At 39.5% G+C, this 22,998-nt stretch overlaps 1 protein-coding gene across 3 annotated transcripts in view; it reads right to left on the reverse strand.

Moving 5' to 3' along the window:
- Positions 1-22,998, reverse strand: part of LOC126293293 (1,5-anhydro-D-fructose reductase-like) — a 101,269-nt gene that overhangs the window by 76,467 nt on the left and 1,804 nt on the right. For all 3 annotated transcript variants that reach the window (XM_049986421.1, XM_049986422.1, XM_049986420.1), the window contains exon 2: positions 21,243-21,408. In XM_049986421.1, the coding sequence (XP_049842378.1) occupies positions 21,243-21,317 (75 nt within the window). In that variant the 5' untranslated portion in view covers positions 21,318-21,408. The remainder of the gene's footprint in view (positions 1-21,242; positions 21,409-22,998) is intronic.

Raw genomic sequence — 22,998 nt, forward strand, 5'->3', positions numbered from 1 at the left:
GGATGTGTGAAGCTGGCCATTGGACAGATGGAGGTCAACGTCGAGGAAAGTGGCATGGGATTTGGTGTAGGACCAGGTGAATCTGATGGAACCAAAGGAGTTGAGGTTGGAGAGGAAATTCTGGAGTTTTTCTTCACTGTGAGTCCAGATCGTAAAGATGTCATCAATAAATCTGTACCAAACTTTGGGTTGGCAGTCTTGGGTAACCAAGAAGGCTTCCTCTAAGCGACCGATAAATAGGTTGGCATATGAGGGGGCCATCCTGGTACTCATGGCTGTTCCCTTTAATTGTTGGTATGTCTGGCCTTCAAAAGTGAAGAAGTTGTGGGTCAGGATGAAGCTGGCTAAGGTGACAAGGAAAGAGGTTTTAGATAGGGTGGCAGGTGATCGGCGTGAAAGGAAGTGCTCCATTGCCGCGAGGCCCTGGACGTGTGGGATATTTGTGTATAGGGAAGTGACATCAATGGTTACAAGGATGGTTTCCGGGGGTAACAGACTGGGTACGGATTCCAGACGTTCGAGAAAGTGGTTGGTGTCTTTGATGAAGGATGGGAGACTGCATGTAACGGGTTGAAGGTGTTGATCTACGTAGGCAGAGACACGTTCTGTGCCGGCTTGGTAACCAGCTACAATGGGGTAGCCAGGATGTTTGGGTTTGTGAGTTTAGGAAGTAGGTAGAAGGTAGGAGTGCGAGGTGTCGGTGGGGTCAGGAGTTTGATGGAGTCAGGTGAAAGGTTTTGTAGGCTGCCTAAGGTTCTGAGGATTCCTTGAAGCTTCGCCTGGACATCAGGAATGGGATTACCTTGGCAAACTCTGTACGTAATGTGCAATGAGAGGAGGTTGAGGTTTGTTGGAAAGGTTGTGGAGGGTGAGCGGGTTGCCTTTCCAGAGGTGGGAAACCAGGAGATTGGATAGTTTTTTGAGGTGGAGTGTGGCATGTTGTTCTAATTTGCGGTTGGCCTGTAGGAGGATGCTATGAACAGCCGGTGTGGATGTGGGAGAGGAAAGATTGAGGACTTTGATTTGGGATAGGAGTTGACGGGTGTGTTCATTGGCCGAGTCGATGTATAGGTGAAGGATTAGGCGGGTGAGGGCTATGGATTGTGCAGTTTGGAACTGGTATAGGGACTGATGGAAAGACGGGTTAACAGCCAGAGATGGGAACTTAATGTGTGAGGCCTTTGGGGGTAATGCCAAACGTCAGACAAGCCTGAGTAAATAAAATATGGGAGCCTAATCCGGCTAGGGTGAAGGCATGTTTGCGGAGGGAATGTAAATAAAATTTAATGGGGTCGTTGTAGGGATGACGTGAGGTTGACATGGTATTAGAAGGTGGCAGGGTAATATGAGGTTAAAGTGAAAATAAATAGAAATATATATATATATGGAATATATATATAGGGAGAGATAAAGGTGTGAAAAAAGCCGAAAAAGTGTTGGTTAAAGCTGAGTTATGTTGATCCTGTGCTGAACTTAGGTTGGTGAACAACAATGGGTGCAAAGGTTAGGTAGTTGTGTTGTCTCCAAAACACGTTAAAGGGTGGGGAAATTTAGGAAAATTTCGAAAAATAATTCTCGGAAAAAAAATTCGAAAAAATTTTCCCGAAGAAAATCTCGAAAAAAACTTTCGAAAAAAATCTCGAAAAAAAATGCGTGTAAATGTATTCAAAGGTCTGGTTGTGTACTGGCAGGTTATGAGAATGAGGCTAACAAATGTTTGAAGAAGAAATAACGTTTGAACATGTGGGAAACTGCCAAAAATCATCGGAAAAAAACGGGAATGGAAATAAAACGAAAGTTGTTCGAAATAGCTGAGATGGTTGTTTAATGGGTGAAAGGAACTGAAGCTGTGAAGTAGTATTAACGAGTTTACACGAAATGTTTGTAAACTTGGAACAGTGGATTTTATAGCAGCGGTTATGTTGAAAGCATTAAAAAAATTTTAAGTTATGGTTTGGAAGTAAAATATGTATAATTAGGCAGGATAAAATGTATGGTAGATTACGGAAAAAGGGAAGATGAATACAAAGTGAAACTAGTTGTACAAACAAAAAGAGAAAGTAAGATGATAGAGAAGATTTCGAAATGCAACAGAGACAATAACAAACGTAATTGTTGGGTTGCTATGCTGGTTGCCATGACAATTAATACAATGGAAACCAATTGCTTGTTAAGTCTTAGAACAATATTTAAAAATAATTGAAACTGACAGCATTCTAACTGCACCTGTAATTCATGCAATTAAAATGTTTAGTATCAATTAAGAGCTGGTTAATTGTGGATGTGGTCTGTTCATTCTGATAATATTCATGTCGTATATAGACATTGAGTAATTTATCAATGCAACAGACATTCAAAACCCATTATTGTGTGAAGATTTATGAAGGATGAGGTACACTATGTGTTCAAAAGTATCCGAACACCTGGCTGAAAATGACTTACGAGTTTGTGGTGCCCTACATCAGTAATGCTGGAATTCAATATGGTGTTGGCCCACCAATAACCTTGATGACAGATTCCACTCTCGCACGTATACCTTCAATCGGGGGATGGAATGTTTCTTCAGTAATGGCAGCCCATTCTTTACGGAGTGCTGCACTGAGGAGAGGTATCTATGTCAGTCGGTGAGGCCTGGCACGAAGTCGGTGTTCCAAAACATCCCAAAGGTGTTCTTTAAGATTCAGGTCAGGACTCTGTGCAGGCCAGTCCATTACACAGATGTTATTGTCGTGCAACCACTCCGCCACAGGCTGTGCATTACGAACAGGTGCTTGATTGTATTGAAAGATGCAATCACCATCCCCGAATTGCTCTTCAACAGTGGAATGCAAGAAGGTGCTTAAAACTTCAATACAGGTCTGCACTATGATAGTGTCATGCAAAACAGCAAGGGGTGGAAGCCCCCTCCATGAAACACACGACCACACCATAACACCACCACCTCCGAATTTTACTGTTGGCACTACACACGCTGGCAGATGACGTTCACCGGGTGTTCGCCATCCCCACACCCTGCCATCAGATCGCCACGTTGTGTACCGTGATTCGTCACTCCACACAATGTTTTTCCACTGTTCAATCATCCAAGTGAATGCTCCTTACACCAAGTGACACATTGTTTGGCATTTACCGGCGTGATGTGTGGCTTATGAGTAGCCACTCAACTACTAGATCTAAGTTTTATCACCTCCTGCCTTACTGTCTTAGTACTTGCAGTGGATCCTGATGCAGTTTGGAATTCTGGTGTGATAGTCTGGATAGATATCTGCCTATTACACATTACAACCCTCTTCAACTGTCGGCAGTCTCTGTCAGCCAATAGATGTGTGTAAATCTCACGTACAGACATATAACACAAGTGACACCAAATCACCTGACCACATTCAAAGTCTGTGAGTTCCACAACGTACCCCATTCTGCTCTCCCACAATGTCTAATGACTACTGAAGTTGCTGATATGGAGTACCTGGCAGTAGGTGACAGCACAATGCACCTAATATGAGAAATGTTTGTTTTTGGGGGTGTCTGGATACTTTTGATCACATAGTGTAATTCAGACTGCAATTACTCTGCATGTTGATACTAAATATGGGGTAATTATAATTATAGTTCCATTTTCAAAATGTTGTAAAGCACATACCACTGTTCAGAACAATATCAAATTTGAAGAGAATATTATAGAGGAACGAGCAAGACATTACGGAAACAAAAAAAAAAAAAAAAAAATATTGTGAAACTTTTATCACTACGTGGCAGAATATGCAAAATAAAAGATGTGTGGTACATAACTGCTCCTCAGTTTGCATCTGAGATCTTAGATGTGACTGTCTCAATGCAAGATCACGTGCTGTTTGTAAAGTTCTTTTACAAGAATGGTGACTGTGAGCCAGTAACTCTACAGTGGTTCATGACACTCAAGGGTATGAAAAAAGGCGTTGGTCCGATGTCTGGCAAGGGTCTGGAGAAAATGATTGTTGTTGTTGTTGTTGTGGTCTTCAGTCCTGAGACTGGTTTGATGCAGCTCTCCATGCTACTCTATACTGTGCAAGCTTATTCATCTCCCAGTACCTACTGCAACCTACATTCTTCTGAATCTGCTTAGTGTATTCATCTCTTGGTCTCCCTCTACGATTTTTACCCTCCACGCTGCCCTCCAATATTAAATTGGTGATCCCTCGATGCCTCAGAACATGTCCTACCAACTGATCCCTTCTTCTAGTCAAGTTGTGCCACAAACTCCTCTTCTCCCCAATCCTATTCAATACCTCCTCATTAGTTGTGTAATCTACCCATCTAATCTTCAGCATTTGTCTGTAGCACCACATTTCGAAAGCTTCTATTCTCTTCTTGTCCAAACTAGTTATCGTCCACGTTTCATTTCCATACATGGCTACACTCCATACAAATTCTTTCAAAAATGACTTCCTGACACTTAAATCTATACTCAATGTTAACAAATTGCTCTTCTTCAGAAACGCTTTCCTTGCCATTGTCAGTCTACATTTTATATGCTCTCTACTTCGACCATCATCAGTTATTTTGCTCCCCAAATAGCAAAACTCCTTTACTACTTTAAGTGTCTCATTTCCTAATATAATCATGGTTAAGTTTCAGCAGTGCATCACTTGAAATCCCACAGTAAACAGTGCCGAAAACAACTGACAGACTGTGACCTCATGCGAGGATGTTTCGGCAAGAAGAGTGGAACAGCAAGCAAAGGCCTAAGTGAAACTGGCCTCTCTTGCAGGCAGTATCGCTGCTCGTGTCGTGCAGAACTATGAGCAGCTGTGAGTGACAGGGCAGTGCCCTATCTAACACTTGCACTCTGGGTGGAGGCTTTCCAATGCAGACACGGACCAATGACAGGCTCTGCGAAAAGTCGGCATCCCACATCTGTCTGTACTGACATGTCCGTGGCTGTTATACAACAGTGTTTAACTTCAATCTGTGTGACTTTGACCTCATTCCCCAACTGAAGAAACCATTGCATGGGAGGCACATTGCAAACAGGGCAGATACCATCAAGGCATTTTGGCAACAAGTGGCACACACTGATATCAATGACAATGGCATTCAATACCTCTCCATCGCTAGCAACGCTGAGTGCACTGGGGGACTATTTTGAAGGACAGTATTTGATTTTGATTCATTTTTGTTCCTTTTGTACTTGTACACAATACATTTACACAGAGTTCCAATGCACATGTTTCATTTCACCCTTCGCTGTGACTTCAGTACTGGAACCCTATTCTATGTTCGCATTCATATACACGTTGCTTTACTGGTTCAAAGCACATCATGGAATTCCCACGTCATCACATTATCACAAAACACCATATTTTACAGACTATAAGACAAACATTTTCCTTTGAAAAATTGCCTCCAAAATTCAGGTGCATCTAATTCTCAAAATTAATATAAAAAATGCACAGTGTCTGATTTAAAATTCCTGCCAGTCTTGAAAACGGCCATATATTCAATACCGCAGGAAACCTGTCTCTATCTGGCAATATTGGATTCAACTAGCAGCAGCAATGCACCAATGTGACGAACGCAAGTTGTGGGGATTCACAGGCTTGCTTATAAGTCTTTCCCCCCACCTCGCCACTACAAACCCTTAACACTGTATAATAGCCTATGATTCATTGCACACCAATGTGACGAGCGCAAGTTGTGGGGATTCACAGGCTTGCTTATAAGTCTTCCCCCCCCCCCCCCCCCCCCCCCCACCTCGCCACTACAAACCCTTAACACTGTATAATAGCCTATGATTCATTGCACAGTCTGTGCTACTAGTGGACTTGAATTGAAAGTTATCTGTGTTATTGGTAAAAGTACAATATTTTTGTTAGTAGTTAGCTTCATAACGGAAAAAATAAAAGGTATTCTTATGATGAGGGCTAAAAATTGAAAGTAATAGCATATGCAAAACAACATGGAAACAGTGCAGCTTAGTGGCATTTTGACCCTCCACCAACAGAAAAAAAAACCATCTACAACTGCAGGTCTAATAAAGAAAAACTGAAAAAATGAGAAAGGATAAATGTGAAAATAGAGGACAAAATGCAAAACTAGAATATGATGTATTGAAAAGGATTCGAGGACACTGTGAAAATGGTATTGCAATTAATAGAAAAATGATTCAAATACATATTTGTAAGCTAGCATTACAGTGGAACTTAACAGACTTCAAGGGTGGAAATAGTTGGTGCTACAGGTCTATGAAGCATCATGGATGTCGTGTGTGAACCAAAATATCTCAGAAAATGCCACAAGAGTATGAAGAGAAAATGTTATCTTTCCATCACTTTATTATTCAATATCAAAAGAATACCAGTGTGGAAGGGCACCAAACAGAAAGTATGGATGAAACTACTAACATTTTGTGTGCCTGGTAACAATTGTTGCCATGAAAGGTGCCAAAACTATAACTATAAAATCAAACATGTGGACATGAAAAAAAGCACTACACTATTATCCCTTCAAGTTGTGCAGGTGCTACTAAACTTAATCCAGTGATCATTTTCAAGCGCAAAACAATGCCAAAACATTCTGAAATTCCATAGCCAGATGGACGAGGCTGGCACGACATTACAGATTAATAAGAAGAGAAGGAAAGGTGATTTATTGAAGAAGGGTTCTTTTCTTGTGGTAGATCAGTTTTAGCAGTCATTTGAAAAAATCCTTGAAAGAGGAATTGATACAGGGAAATATAGAGTTTACTGTTATTCTGGGAGGACTTACTTCACAATTGCAACCTCTTTGATGTATCAGTGAATAAATCATCTAAAGTATATACACTACTGGCCATTAAAATTGCTACACCACGAAGAAACACAGATGATAAACAGGTATTCATTGGACAAACATATTATACTAGAACTCACATGAGATTACATTTTCACGCAATTTGGGTACATAGATCCTCAGAAATCAATACCCAGAACAACCACCTATGGCCGTAATAACTGCCTTGATACACCTGGACATTGAGTGAAAGACAGCTTGGATGACGTGTAAAGGTACAGCTGCCCATGCAGCTTCAACACGATACCACAGTTCATCAAGAGCAGTGACTGGCATATTGTGACGAGCCAGTTGCTCAGCAACCATTGACCAGATGTTAAATTGGTGAGAGATATGGAGAATGTGCTGACCAGGGCAGCAGTCGAACATTTTCTGTATCCAGAAAGGCCCGTACAGTACCTGCAATATGCGGTCATGCATTATCCTGCTGAAATGTAGGGTTTCGCAGGGGTCGAATAACGGGTAGAGCCATGGGTCGTAACACATCTGAAATGTGCCGTCAATGTGAACAAGAGGTGACCGAGACGTATAACCAATGGCACCACATACCATCACGCCGGGTGATACGCCAGTATGGCGGTGACAAATACAAGCTTCCAATGTGCGTTCACCCCGATGTAGCTAAACATGGATGCGACCATCATGATGCAGTAAACAGAACCTGGATTCATCCGAAAAAATGACATTTTGCCATTCGTGCACCACTTTTCAAAGTGCCGTCAATGTGAACAAGAGGTGACCGAGACGTATAACCAATGGCACCACATACCGTCACGCCGGGTGATACGCCAGTATGGCGATGACAAATACAAGCTTCCAATGTGCGTTCACCCCGATGTCGCTAAACATGGATGCGACTATCATGATGCAGTAAACAGAACCTGGATTCATCTGAAAAAAAATGACATTTTGCCATTCGTGCACCCAGCTTCATCATCGAGTACACCATCACAGGCACTCCTGTCTGTGATGCAGCCTCAAGGGTAACCGCAGCCGTGGTCTCCGAGCTGATAGTCCATGCTACTGCAAACGTCGTCTAACTGTTGGTGCAGATGGTGTTGTCTTGCAAACGTCTCCATCTGTTGACTCAGGGATCAAGACGTGGCTGCACGATCCGTTACAGCCATGCGGATAAGATGCTTGTCATCTCTACTGCTAGCGATAAGAGGCCATTGGGATCCAGCACGGCATTCTGTGTTACCCTCCTGAACCCACCGATTCCATATTCTGCTAACAGTCATCAGATCTGGACCAACGTGAGCAGCAATGTTGCGATAAGATAAACTGCAATCGCGATAGGCAATAATCCGACCTTTACCAAAGTCGGAAACTTTCCTCATGTCAGCACGTTGTAGGTGTCGCCACTGGCTAATCATTTGTATATCACAGCATCTTCTTCCTATCGGTTAAATTTCATGTCTGTAGCACGTCATCTTTGTGATGTAGCAATTTTAATGGCCAGTAGTGTATGAGAGAGAAATGGAACAAGTGTTTGATGGGTGAAACCCCAACACGAATTCACGCCAATGAGAGCTTTAAAACAATTACACAAGTCTGTCAGTGGATAAAACAGTCATGGTTTAGAGTGAGAAAAGGCACTGTTGTTAAATCTTTCAAGAAGTGCAGCATAAGCGACTCTCTCAATCACAGTGAAGACCTCCTTATATATGAAGAGGACAAGAAGAGGCAGGAATAGAAAGTTCAGATGACAATCTTCAGGTATTTTAAAGGTCTGTTCAGTTTTATAAACAAAGAATTTTTAGGCTAGCTTTCCAATCTACTAATAAAAATGGTAAAAATATTATTTTAAAAAAATTGCTTGAAAACTAAGGTGTATCTTACAGTCTGTAGAATATGGTGTGCCATAGTTGCCATGAATTACTGGACGATTCTTGCACTAGTCAGAACTGTGTACCAATATTTGAAATTAAATTGATATGTGACTGTCCTACAGTGTTAGGTACATATAAACAGTTATAAACAGTATTCTCATACTTGGTGACAGCAATAAATATATTGTGATTCAAGTGGACCTGGACTGCATTCAAGTTAAGTATTAGATATTCAAGTGTTTCATGGAAGTTAACTTATCTTTTATGTGTGTTGTAATAATCTCTCGAATTCCACCTGAAGTAAATCCAGTCTTGTTACAATACATAGGTATGCTCATGAGATTGTCTGCAGTGGTTTCTTTCTCCCCCCCCCCCCCTCCCTCCCTCCCTCCTGTCCATCAAAGAAAGGGCAAAATTGATGGTCGTTTTTCCCACGCAGTATTCTCCCCTCGTCCCCCAGGCAAAACAACAACAATGATGTGTACATGTGCCCTAGTCTGCTTCGTGGATCTTCTTATTGTCCTGCTGTTCTCAACAGACAAAATAGTATTTCTGTTACACTTAATATAAAGTGTTTAATGATGTCTGAGTCCCCATGAGAAATGTCTCTTAACAAAGTTGTTAGGTTTCAGTTGTTGTAGATTGAACAACTGCTGGTCTGCGTACAACAGATGACAAACTTACTGTTGCAGTAAACAGCACCATAGTCAGTTGTTGCACCCGAGTTTCACCAGTTTAACAGCAAAGATCACTGGTGCAAATACCACATGCAATTGGAAGCTTAGTTCACAGCATACACTATTGAAGGTATGGCATGCATTGCGTGTATTTTTGCTATAAACGTCGGAGCTGACATTTACAGACTGAGTATACAGTTATCTCCAGACTCTTGTCTGGAAGAAGTTGGTTATGAGGAACTGGTTTGAAAAATCGATGAGCATCACAAGATAAAGGTTCCCGTCACAGCACTGAGATTTAAATTTTTTCATCTTAAGAAGCATCCTGAACAGTCATTAAAACAGTGGATTGCAGAACACAAAGGGCTAACAACACATTGCAGGTTCAAATGTTCTTGCAAACTGGGTTATATGAGAAGTGATGTAATGTTACGTAATGCAATCATGCAAAATGTGTCAGGCACACACTTGCTGCTATCCTAAAATTGGCAAATACAGATCTGAGAACGGTTTTGTCAACTGCTGAGCCTCAAAGTATTGTGCACACAACTGAAGTTGATTTTAAAGCTCCATGAACGAGGGTGGTTTGAAAAATTCTCTGAATCACCGCAAGAGGTCAGCACTAGTGCAACGAGTTGTTCATGTGATATTCATTGGGCTGTTGCTTGTAAACACGTGCCACATCAGTGCTCTCGGAAGAGAGTTGTGGTGGTGACGTGGCTATGTTGTTGTTCCCACATTGTGATTTGCAAAGATAGAAAAAAAAAAAATCGAGATTTGAACATGGTTGAGAACATCAAGTAAAAAAATTTGCATTGCCTTTTGGTTTTCAGTTGCTCTACAGCAAGACACTGAAACTTCATAACAAGGAGGAAAGGAATCCACTGGACATACACTATGCGATCAAAATTATCCGGACACCCACAAAAACATGTTTTTTCATATTAGGTGCATTGTGCTGCCATCTACTCCACATCAGCGATCTCAGTAGTCATTAGACATTGTGAGAGAGGAGCATGGGGTGATCCGTGGAATTCAGAGACTTCGAATGTGGTCATGTGATTGGGTGTCACTTGTGTCATATGCCTGTTAGTGTGATTTCCACATTAGGTGATTTCCTTAGGTGCACTGTTTCTGAAGTGGAAACACGGAGGGACACATACAGCACAAAAGTGTACAGAACAACCTCATCTGTTCACTGACATTTGAAGAGAGTCGTAATGTGTAATAGGCAGACATCTATCCACACCATCACACAGAAATTCCAAACTCCATCAGGATCAACTGCAAGTACTGTGACATTTAGGCAAGAGGTGAGAAACTTGGATTTCGTGGTCGAGCTGCTGCTCATAAGCCACACATCATGCTGGTAAATGCCAAATGACACCTCACTTTGTGTAGGGAGTGTAAACATTGGATGATTGAACAGTGGAAAAACGTGTGAAGTGTTGAATCACAGTACACAATTTGGCGATCCGATGCCAGGGTGGGGGTATGGCGAATGCCCGGTGAATATCGTCTGCCAGTGTGTGTAGCGTCAACAGTAAAATTCGGAAGTGGTGGTGTTATGGTGTGGTCATGTTTTTCATGGAGAGGGCTTGCATTCCTTGATGTTTAGAGTGGCACTATCACAGCACATGCCTACATTGATGCTTTAAGCGCCTTCTTGCCTCCCAGTGTTGAAGAGCAATTCAGGAATGGCAATTGCATCTTTCAACATGATACAGCACCTGTGCATAATGCACGGTCTGTGGCGGAGTGGTTACATGACAATAACATCCCTTTAATGGACTGGCCTGCACAGTCCTCACTTGAATCCTATGGAACACCTTTGAGATATTTTGGAACGCCGATTTTGTGCCAGGCCTCACCGACCGACATCAATACCTCTCCTCAGTGCAGCGCTCCGTGAAGAATGGGCTGCCGTCCTCCAAGAAACCTTCCAGCACCTGATTGAACATATGCCTGTGAGAGTGGAAGCTTAATCAAGGCTAAGGGTGGACCAACACCATACCAATGCAGGGCGCCATTTTAAGCCAGGTGTCCAGATACTTTTGATCACATAGTGTAATGAAATATATGAAGCCAAAATACAGGCACTTTTATGAAAACCTGCAGTATGATAACTGAGTTTAATGTACGAGATCTGTGTCTCAATTTGATGTCAACGCCATGTTCTATTACTTTTTTTGAGAACAAAATAATCAGTTTACAATAAATATTATTTTGTATCTTGTTATAATTTTCTTACTTACATCCTTTGGATTCTAAGGAACTTTACTATAACAGCAGAGTACAGAGTGCTCTGGAATAATGTTGTATATCCATTGCGACACAGCATTTTTCTCTCGTAATACTTGGTTATTTTTTAAAAAACACTATGCATAGCACACTTAGAAAGCACTAACAAGTATTTTTCTTCAACAGTATGTATGCACGAACAATACATATCTGCAATTACATCATTATTTTGCATTAAATCTCTGGAACTGACAGTTTTTGTCAATTTCCTAAAAGCTGCAAAATAATGAGTTGTACAGCATTATTCATGCAAATTCTTAACCCGTTGAACCACTAGCATCTTGCAGGGATGAAACTTAATATCGAGACGTCACACCTGTTGCACACTTCTGTCTGGTATGTTGAGAGCTTGTGTAAACTAACAAATCACTCAGCCAAAAGCAGTTCACTGCTGCAAGTTTAACAACTGTGTGGTGCCTATCCAGTAGTTTCTTGTCTTTCTGAACTACCTGACATACTTTTGCATCACCTTCTTCCATTCTGACGCATGTCCAAGAGTTGCTGAACCAAACACTGTGTAGTTAGGGCATCACTGTGTTTGTAAGGTGTATGACATTCATTTGGCTAGTAAACCAAACTACCTACCATGCAAGTTTCACTGTAACTGCTTAAGGCAGCCAGACACTGCTTTTATCTTATATCACCTCTCCACCTTATGCTTAAATTAGACCTTTGGCTCTCAGACATTGGAGGTGAGTTGTTTACAAGTATGCATGATACAGAAATTCTTTCTAGTTTGTCACCATTCGCAATGTGTCTCAATAAATGTTTACAAGAGGGCATGGTGGAAAGTAATTCATCTGAAATTTTTGTGAGATAACTGTCACAGCATTTTAAATAAAACAAACATTATTAACATTCTATGCCTTTATTCTTCGTGTCCACGTATTTGAAAGCTTCTGGGGCTAGAGGACTCCAAATTATTAGGCGTAACGTGGCGTCTAATGTAGCTCTGTTGGTTCATGAGAAGCAGCATGCTCTAATCAAGTTTCTAATTTGAGGAGTTTGTCCCCACACGGAACATCCTCTCGTCCTACATGAGAGCTACAACATCCGCAACAACCTGATGCCTCCAGTTCACTGTCATCAATCATCCTCTATATAATGTTAACTTGAGCCCATTCAATTTTCATCGTTTCCAAAATTTAATGAACAGCTTTGACAGCTTCACTTTGATAGTGATGAAGCGGTGTAAGCAGAGGTGAGGTTGCAGCTTTGTCAAAAAAGTCTAACATTCTCCAGTGACAGTATCAACAAACTAGTCTCTCGTTGGAAGAAATGTGTTCATCACCTGGGTGACAATGTTGAGATGTAAATATGTAGACATGAAGAATAAAGATGTAGAACATTAAGAAGTATCTGAGATGGGAACGGGAGGCACAACTCACTCAATTATGATAACTTCGGGTATCTCAGCAGCCTGGTGCAAGTTTTTCAACTGGACACCACATTAGTGATTGCATTTCTGTAACCTATCCCAAAAATCACACTGGGAAAAATCCAAACCATATGGTGTTCCTGATGGATCTTCACATCACTGACAGGTGAAGGCTATGTTTAAGACAGACTGAATAGGTTCACAGTCCGACCAAGTATGTATCCAATGATCTTTCAGTTTCCAAGCATGCACTTTACTGCTAGACCGTACCTATATAACACAATTTCTGGTGTTTCCTTTGTATGCGAATAAAATCACAATGGTCAGACAAAATTTAGCTTTAAAATTTCAGTTCAAATACCTCGTGTAAAATTTTAAGATGTTTCCTGTGTTGATTATGTCAAAATTCATGAATGTATCATGGTAGGGGTATTGTGTACTTTCATACGGTGTGCGCAGCAAAATACATGTTCTGTGTTACAGCATCAGTTGAAATCTGTAGTGCTTTACACATTTTTAGCAGCAGTAACCTCATTCAAAGAGCCATTCACCACAAACATCAGTGTATGTCAGCATGAATAAACTTAGATTTTGAGAATCTTTCAGAAGCTACACATGTTGTACATAATATATTTCATACCAAATCTGTTTGTGATATAGTCACAGCAGCACATAGTTATAACTAACATATCATGCTAAATTCAGTTTTTCCCCCTACAGGTGTGTATTGTCTGTATTTATTACAAATTAATGCTATTTTTGAGTTTGTTAGTGATAATAACCTCAAAAAATTTCAGGAAATGAGTAACTTTCATTCGAGATTTTTCTGTTGTCTTAATTGAAATCACATTTACTACTTCCAGCTTAACAGGTTCAGAAATTAAAAGAGTCAAAAACTTATTTTAAAATTATTTGTTTACTGTTCTGTCCATTACTGCATCAGCCACAAAGCAGATGCTGTTCTCGAACAATGGACGAGTTAACTGATATTCATAACAGCTGGAAACAGTCCTGATTCCTATCAAATGACAGGAAGATGCTGTGGAGGGGTATGTTTGGAAGACTTCTGAGGGACGTGTACCAGAAATACCAAAGGAACCTTGAGTACTATCCTCTCATGTGGACTCTGTCTCCACTACAGGAGGTATGGGGTACATGACTACTTGTCCACTCAAATGGGCAGGCACTGGCCGACAGCTGCACAGAGAGGAAATTCGCAAGGAAAAAATTCTTCTGATGACGACAGATGGCCACAAGCTCTTTTTCAGAAATCCTTCTGGAAGGTTTTGCTATTACTAGGAGGCAGGAAATTTTGTACTAATACTTTCAGTAGACAAATTCAGTACATCATTTCTGTGTGAACAGCTGGTTTGGTGGATTGGTACTTGTTTTAATAAAACAACGCTTTGTATCAATTAGCTGCAGCAGTAAAGGTCCACAGTCGAATTGCCACATCAATTCACTACGTCCAATAGGTTACTGTAGGCCTACTAAGAATGTATGTATAAAGGAAACTGTCTGCATCGACATAACTAGGCTGACCAGAGGTCCCAGTTTTGCCAGAACCAGTCCCATTTTCACATAAATGTCACGGTGTTCCAAGAAAATCATTCGGCACGCAATAATATTTCTCATTAATTTAGTATCTGTGAAAAACAAGCTTCTTAGAAGCAGAACATTATGGAAATATATATATTCAAAATATACAGGCTTGCTGCATTTGGTTTAATTAGTCTTATGTTCGAACGAAAAGAAATAGAAACACTGAAAAGAAAATCAGATATTACCTACTCATGTCTATAATTTGCCAACCTTCCACTTTGTGGCCTTTGGGACAAGTAAAACCAAAACCAAAGGAGGTATAAAGACGCATCACTTAAACTACTACTCCTAATGAGCCTGCAGCTATATGAAAGTTAATTCGTAAAGAATGTGAGTGCTGTGGTGTGTGTTGGGAGTTCTTATTGAATACAGCTTGGCATGTGTGCACACTTGCCCTATCAAACTACAATCAAACAAAATCTTAAATTTTAGTATGAAATGTATAATTTGTATCTGATTACTGATTAGTAATATTATGTTGTTTTTGAGATTAACAAATTGTGCCTAAGTATTTAGTAAGTGACAAAACATTGCACAAAATATATCCAAGCTCCTACAATAAAAAAATTACATATCAATATTTCTTTATTTCTGAAAAAAAAAAGAATGTGTAACATACCTAAATTTTCCTTTCAAATTCACAAAATGAAGATACATTTTTATTTGACTATTTTTCTTCCTTCTTTAATGGTACAAAAAAAAGTTAAACCGCTTTTGCTTGAAATTCATCTTTTGCTACTCTTGATATCGGTACACCTGGTATCTCACTTCTTGTTTCCCATAAGTCGCAGTAAGGATATATTTCATATCAGTGCACACTCTAGTGCACAGTGAAAATCTCATTCTGGAAACCTCCCCCAGGCTGTGGCTAAGCCATGTCTCCGCAGTATCCTTTCTTTCAGGAGTGCTAGTTCTGCAAGGTTCGCAGGAGAGCTTCTGTTAAGTTTGGAAGGTAGGAGACGAGATACTGGCAGAAGTAAAGCTGTGGGGACGGGGCGTGAGTCGTGCTTCGGTAGCTCAGATGGTAGAGCACTTGCCCGCGAAAGGCAAAGGTCCCGAGTTCGAGTCTTGGTCGGGCATACAGTTTTAATCTGCCAGGAAGTTTCATTTCAGGATATATTTCAGTTCACAATATTTCAGTAGCACTATGTGCCTGTTACACTAACAGACAGTAAAGCTCTGTAGTTAGCATAATGTAACAGCAAAGAGTCCCATAAATTATGTCACTATGTCTCACAATATCTGGTTCTGATACTTCATGATATTTAGTTCCATGTTCCCTAGGTATTTTTCATGTTAACATGTTATGATATAATCACAGTCACAAACAACTTAAATTGGAACCACCACATAGAAAATGTTGTGGGAAAGATATAATAAAGACTGTGTCTTATTGTCACAACCCTTAAAAGGCAGCGTACACTACAATCATCTGTCCTCTTCTCAAGTGTTGTTAATGCAGCATGGGATACTTACCAGCTAGGTTTGATGGAGGACATCAAAAAAGTTCAGAGAAGCTAGCTCATAGATATGACAAATGAGTTGCAGGTGGCAATAATTAAAACAAAGCCTTTCACCATTTTGGCGAGGTCCTCCCGTGATATTTCAGTTATTAAGTTTCTCGCCCGAATATCAAAATAATTTGTTGAATGCACATACACACAGAGAAATGACCTTGTGATTAAGTGAGGGAAATCAGAGCTTGCATCAAAAGATTTAATTGTTCATTTTTCCCACATTCAAATGTGCCCAAAAAAAGTGTGGACACTCTTTGATATTTAATATCTTTGGAACAAAATGACATATTGTTGCAAATTTTGTGCAGTAGTGTAGTCCATTGTTTTCTCAACAGATCTTGGTGTGAATTTTCCAGCAGATGACAGTGCAGCAATGAATGAAATAAGACTGTCATCTGAGCAATGCAAGACTGTACTGAAGTTGTATTGGAAATATGAAAAAATGATGGAGGAACACTGGCAATGGCATAATGTGAACGTAACTCGGCCACCAACATGTACAACATTTATTATAATTGTGATAAATTTGAAGCCTATGGTACTGTTCAGCACGTGCAAAAAGAAAAGTCTGATTGATCAAAAACATCAAGTAGTCCAGCTTCCAATAGCGTTTTGCACCATTTTGCTAGGTCAACTCAAAAATCTGTGAAGCAGGGTACATGTGAAAATGGGGCAAGCCGATCAAGTGTACAACAAATTCTGAAGGCTGCAAAGTGGAAAGAGTATGTTCCAAGATCACTGCATTCTATGAATGATGACGACCCGGATCGAAGGATGGAGTAATGTGACTGATTTGGAGGCATGCTTCATGAGGATGAACAGCTTGTGCGAACAGTTATCTGGTCTGACGAGGTGCAATTCGAACTGAACAGTACTGTAAACCGCCACAACTGCATGCACTGGGACCCTGGAACTCCTCATGTTCACATGGACAAACTTGTTAATCTACCAGATGTTAAAGTGTGATAATGGTGTAGTCTGTCATCACGCAGTTTGATTGGCCCATTCTTCTTTGAAGGTATTGTACCTGGTGAAGTGTATCTTCAAATGCTGCAAACATTAATTTTACCTACCATTCAAGAGGTATTTGGAAATGAAAGATTTAACCTACAACATGATGGCGATCAGCCTCACTACCGCAACAACGTCAGAGCCTACTTGGATGAAAATCTATCTGGACAATGGATAGGTCATATTGGAGCTGTTCAGTACTCATCACAATCTCCAGACCTTACACCTCTTGAACTCTATGGGGGACATTGCAAAATGAAGTTTATCAACAGAAGCCAGCTACACTGAATGAGCTATGAGAAACCATCAAGGCATCCTGTGCTGCTATCGCACTGACATAACTGACATCTATAGTTCTGTCAACAGTTCAGTGACATCAACTAACCAACTCTCCTTTTGCAGTGATGTGCTATGAAATAGCACATTATTAAATAATTTGTAAATGTTGAGCATTAACTGTTATGAGTTGCTTTAGTGCCTTCCACTTAGGATTAGTATCTTGTAGTGGGATTATTTATCTGCATAGCCCCCAAAAGTACTTGCGATGCATCGGATCCTTCATGAGTAGAATTCTGTAGTTATACATTTGCTCAATTAATTCATTGGTATTAGAAGACTCTTCAGGCCTTTCTTGATAAGGTGTCAGCTATTATATTGTCTTTGCCCTTTATATGCAAAATTTCGAAGTTGTACGCCCGAAGAAATAGACACCAACGTGCCAACTGAGGGTGAAATAGTTTGCATGACAACAGGAAACTTAATGCTTGATGATCAGACAAAACTTTTATCTTGCGTCCGTATATATAATAATTAAAATGCTTGAAATCCCAAACAATAAAAAGAGCTTCCAATTTTGTCACAGAATAAGATCGTTCTGTTTCAATGAGGACTCTGCTTGCAAAACTGATCATTCAGATTTCTTTATGTTCATTCCTTTCCTCAAGTTGAAACAAGACTGAACCGAAGCCCTGGAAAGAGGCATCTGAAGCGATACAAAATTCCTTGTTCATATCAGGATGATGGGACTGTTTACCAAAGCATTCTTGATTGAATCAAAACATTGTTGACAATTGTCGGTACAGTTCCAATGGACACTTTTCTTTAGCAATGATAATAAAGGTGTACTATTTATAATTTGTCCACACAAAAATTTTCGAAAAAATGAGCACATGTCAAGGAATCCTTTTAGCTACCTTTTGGTAGTACGTCTTGCAAAATTTCTTATGGTACTAATCTTTTGACAATCAGGTTTTATTCCAGAGGGTGAAATAAAGTGACCCGCAAATTTGGTTTCTGATCGGGCCAATCGGGACTTTTGAAGATTTGCAGTCACTCCAAATTCTCTGAATTTCTGAAATATACTCTGTATATGGTGAAGATGCTCTTCCCCAGTTTTTGCGGCAATGAGGAGATCATCAACGTAACTGGTAACTTGATCATCTAAGTCATCTTCTAACACATGATCCAAAGCAGATGTGAATACACCTGAACTAATGTTAAGTCCAAAGGGCATAACTCGGAATTGGTAAGAACATTCTGCAAAGATGAATGCAGTATATTTTCTAGATTCTTTATGTAGTTGAACCTGCCAATATGAGATTTTTAGGTCAATGCTGGTCAGATAGCTCACATCATAAAATTTCTGTAGGTGTTTGGCTATGGCTTCAGGATGAGTTCTGACTGGTACAATAATTTTGTTTATATTCCTAGCATCAGGAATGAATCGTACAGTATTATCAGTCATGGGTATAGTTAGCAAGGGGCTACTATACGGTGAATTGGATGGTTCAATCACCTTCCACGAAACATTTTTCTGATTTCAGTTTTTACAGCCTCCCTTCTCGAAAATGGTATCGAATAGGTGGTGCGACAGAAAGTGAGATGGGGTATAACCTCCATTCTGTATTGAAAGTCTCGAATTATTCCAGGTCTTGCCGCGAAAACTGATCTGAAGTCTAGAAGGGTTTGAAATAATTCTTGTCTCTGCTCATCTGTCAAATTGGTGGATTCTGCCGCTTTAGTTTTAATTTTGTCTCTGTCTGGCAAGTAATCTGTTTCATCTGGTTCTTGTATATCACAGTCAGAACTGTTTCAGTCGTCGTGTATTGGTATGCTTTTTCTGATAAGTTCATGTATTCTAAAAATGTAGACTCACATGAAAAAGTGTGAGTCTAATAATGATTACTTGTCCATTTACATTTAAAGTGCAAGTTCCTTCGGTGAAATCAACCTTGGCATCCTTCTGTTTGAGAAACTCGATACCTAACAATTGACAAGTTCTTTATTACCAGGAAAATACATTCAAGTGTTGCTGTTTGTGTAATAACAGGGATCAAAGCTTGCATCTGCACTTTCTGTGTGTGTGAACTAATAGCTCCTGTAATGCAATATCTTTATATGGGTAATGTGGGTCTTTTTGTGTGGCTGTTAGCTGTTGGAAACAACATAGTGAGCGCAGGAATTGTAATGGTATGTCATTTTGTTCCATTAATACAGACTATCAAAGAATGTCTACATTTTTCTACACCCCTCTATAGTGTTCAAGAAAGGGAGGGTCTAGTAATAGTCTGAAAGTGGTTCTATGAACTCTCTGCCAAATACTTAAGTGTGATCTGCAAAGTAGTCATGTAGTTGACAAAAAAAGACTGTATACACAATTAAAGAGATTATAGAGACAATTATTGTCGTGCGTGTTTTTACAGCTTTGTAAATTGGCTAATGATTCCTGTTTATAGAGTGCTCTACAATATAAAAGGCACTGGCAAGGAGAAACAACTTTAATCTACATTTGAAAACACTGCTGTTAACTGTCAGACATTTTGTTCCAGTGTGCAGATTATTAAAGGGTTTTATGATTGAGTATTGCACTCCTTTCTGTACCCAAGTTAGATTCACTAGAAGGAAGAACAGGTCATTTTTCCTTCTAGTATCATGTGGGCCAATATCTCTATTACACTAAAATTGCAAAGAAATGTTGATAAAATTCGTGAGTGAATAAATCTACTGTGATGCTGTTGGTCACTTTTTATGCCACACCTTGTAGTAGCTAGATCACTTGTCATTTCTGTATGGAAGTGAAGAAAATAGCGAAATGTTTGCTAAACTTATCAACCAAACACTCCAACAGACAAAACAATGCCTTTAACTAAGAAGGCCTATCTCAATATTCCACACAAATGCACTTACGGTACCACCACTTTTACGTTATGTGCTGCCATTGTTAGTGATTACCATGACAAATGATGGGAAATGGAAACAACAAACCATAAGTCAGATGTGGGTAGTAAACCACATTGATAGTGTATAATTCCCTAAGATTTGTAAATGAAGTTTGCTAGTAACTCAACATAACAGCCACCTCAAAAATCATGATACATTCAGAAAAATTGAAAAGAACTTATGAGAACCCAAATTATAAGATTGGGCGAGCCTCCCTCCTGTTGCACACTGTCACCTGATTGGCTGCGAACAACCACAATGAATAGCCAGCAGCAGCACACAATGGAACAGCTGTGGTACACTGTAAGTGCACTTTAGCCAACTATTTTCCAATCACTGTTCTGTCATTCAGCTTTTGCCTCACATGTAACTTTACTCCAAACTGAATTCAGTCAATAGCTGTGGAAACTGGCTTCATATCAGTTGTATAACAACATAAGTTACCATAACTAATCTGAAGAACACCGAACAAGAGTTACAGCCATAACAAACAACATTAACTACAGGAAATATAAGAAACTGCACCTTTTATTTAATCACTTTCTTTATTTATAAAACGTGGGAAAATTCTAACAATAAGGGATTCTGCAGTACTGAAGAAAAGAGACATACATTATCTTCTAATTTGTACCATATTATTTATAAGTAATCACAATTCAATGTACTTTTGTAAATGTTCTTATAAACTTACATTATATGTTCACAAACCAAAAGAATCTTGTAATTTTCTGTGGAAAATAAATGAATAAAAACAAAGAACACAAATTTTAGGTTACACCAGTTTTAGTCAAACATTCAAAGACTTTTCTGCTTACAAGCTGAAGACAATATATTAAAAAACTTGTAACAATAAGTTAGTGGGTTCTCTTTTTTAAGAAAAAAAATTCAGTCCCCTCACCTGCCCTGTTCCTAGTCCAACAATAGGCATTTTATGCCCATTAAAGAATGTCACATCCTCCAGCTTTGGTGCCATCTTTCCTTACGCCAAATGTGCTGCTCCAAGAAGTGTTGGAAAATCCACCCCACACTGCTGTAACTTGTGAACAGCGACTGAATTTAGCCCACTGCAAGATAACAGTTTACAGCAGGACCCACTCGACTGCTAATCTATATGATAGAACAAGTTGACAGCCTTATCATGTTTACTGAGGGAGTAACTTGTGTTACTGCACAGATTTAGAAGTAGAGTCACCCCACAAGTAGCACATTTTAGGAACCATCCCCCACACTACCTCCAATCTGAACCAAATTTTGCATAATGCCCACTAAAAATGTAATCAAACAGATAAAATTAGAGTCTGAGATTAAAAAAATAAAATAAATCAAAGTTTTGTGTGGGATAGACTGTCAGGTTGAAAAATTTCATGCAAGCTCAGTGATAGTTTTGGCGAATTTAGGACAGCTTAAATTTGAAACTAGTGGTCATCTACTGGAGATATTTTGATCATATACACAACTTTTTGTGCTCAACATAACTCAAATTTCAAGGCTATGTTGTTCACTACTTTTATGCTGCACCAGACCGAAGTGGCAATTTTTGAAATATTGGTGCCTGCAATAATTTGACTAATGTAGCATTAGCAGCTCTGCAGAGAATTTAGCAGCTTTCAGTTGTATCAAGCTGCAGCAGTTAGTTGTGTATATTACAGATGAAAAAATTTGAAAAGGAATTAAAATTCTGGAAGAAATTCTAAGACTTGCTAATAACATTGCAATTCTGTCAGAGACAGCAAATGACATGTAATAGTAGTTGGAAGAATGGATAGTGCATTGTAAAGAGGTTAAAAGATGAACGTTTAAAAAAGTAAAACAAAGGTAATGGATTGTACTCCTAATTAACCTGCATGGTCTGAAGGAACAACCATCAGCAAATTAGGCACTAAACATAGTAGAGAAGTTCCCCTATTAGCGGAGTAAAATAAATGATCATTGTTAAAGCAGAAAGGATATAAAAAGCAGACTGGCAATAGCCAAGTGAGCATTTCTGAGAAACAGGAATCTTAAAAATTTAAATGTTACAAAGTATTTTTCTGGAGTGTACCCATGCACAGAAGTGAAATTTGCATGATAAACAGAGCAGATAAAAACAGAAAAGCAGATCTTGAATTGTGTTGCTACATTTTTTTTTAGTTAGATGGTTCGAACATATAAGCTAACTAACAATGAGGTACTAAACTCGACTGGAGAGAAATGTATACCTTGAATAAAAGGATTCATTTGATTGGTTACATGGTGGGGGTGAGGGCGGGTGAAAGAAACAACAGGACACCAAGGGTTTTCTAAGCAAGAAGATGAAGCTGATGTATTATTGTTTGCAACGGCAGTTGTATTGAGATGATGAGGCTTGCAGAGGCCACATTAGCATTGAGAGCTGCATCAAACAAGTCTTCAAACTTAAGACCACAACAACAACAACAACAACAATACAATTCCACAGAGAACAAAACTGTGCAAAATTTCACTCAAAATGCAGATAGTCAGTTGGGTAACACTCAATTTCATGGAATGACCCAATAAAGTACTCTGTCATCCAACCAAACAAGTCGACAAAATCCTAAATGCAAATGTTTTACATAAAGTTAATATCAGCCTCACTTCTATAATTTAAATACCCTAGTCAGATTGCTATTTGAATCTACACTTTTCTAATTCTG

Source organism: Schistocerca gregaria, chromosome 10, assembly GCF_023897955.1.
Source record: "Schistocerca gregaria isolate iqSchGreg1 chromosome 10, iqSchGreg1.2, whole genome shotgun sequence".
Classification (NCBI taxonomy): domain Eukaryota; kingdom Metazoa; phylum Arthropoda; class Insecta; order Orthoptera; family Acrididae; genus Schistocerca; species Schistocerca gregaria.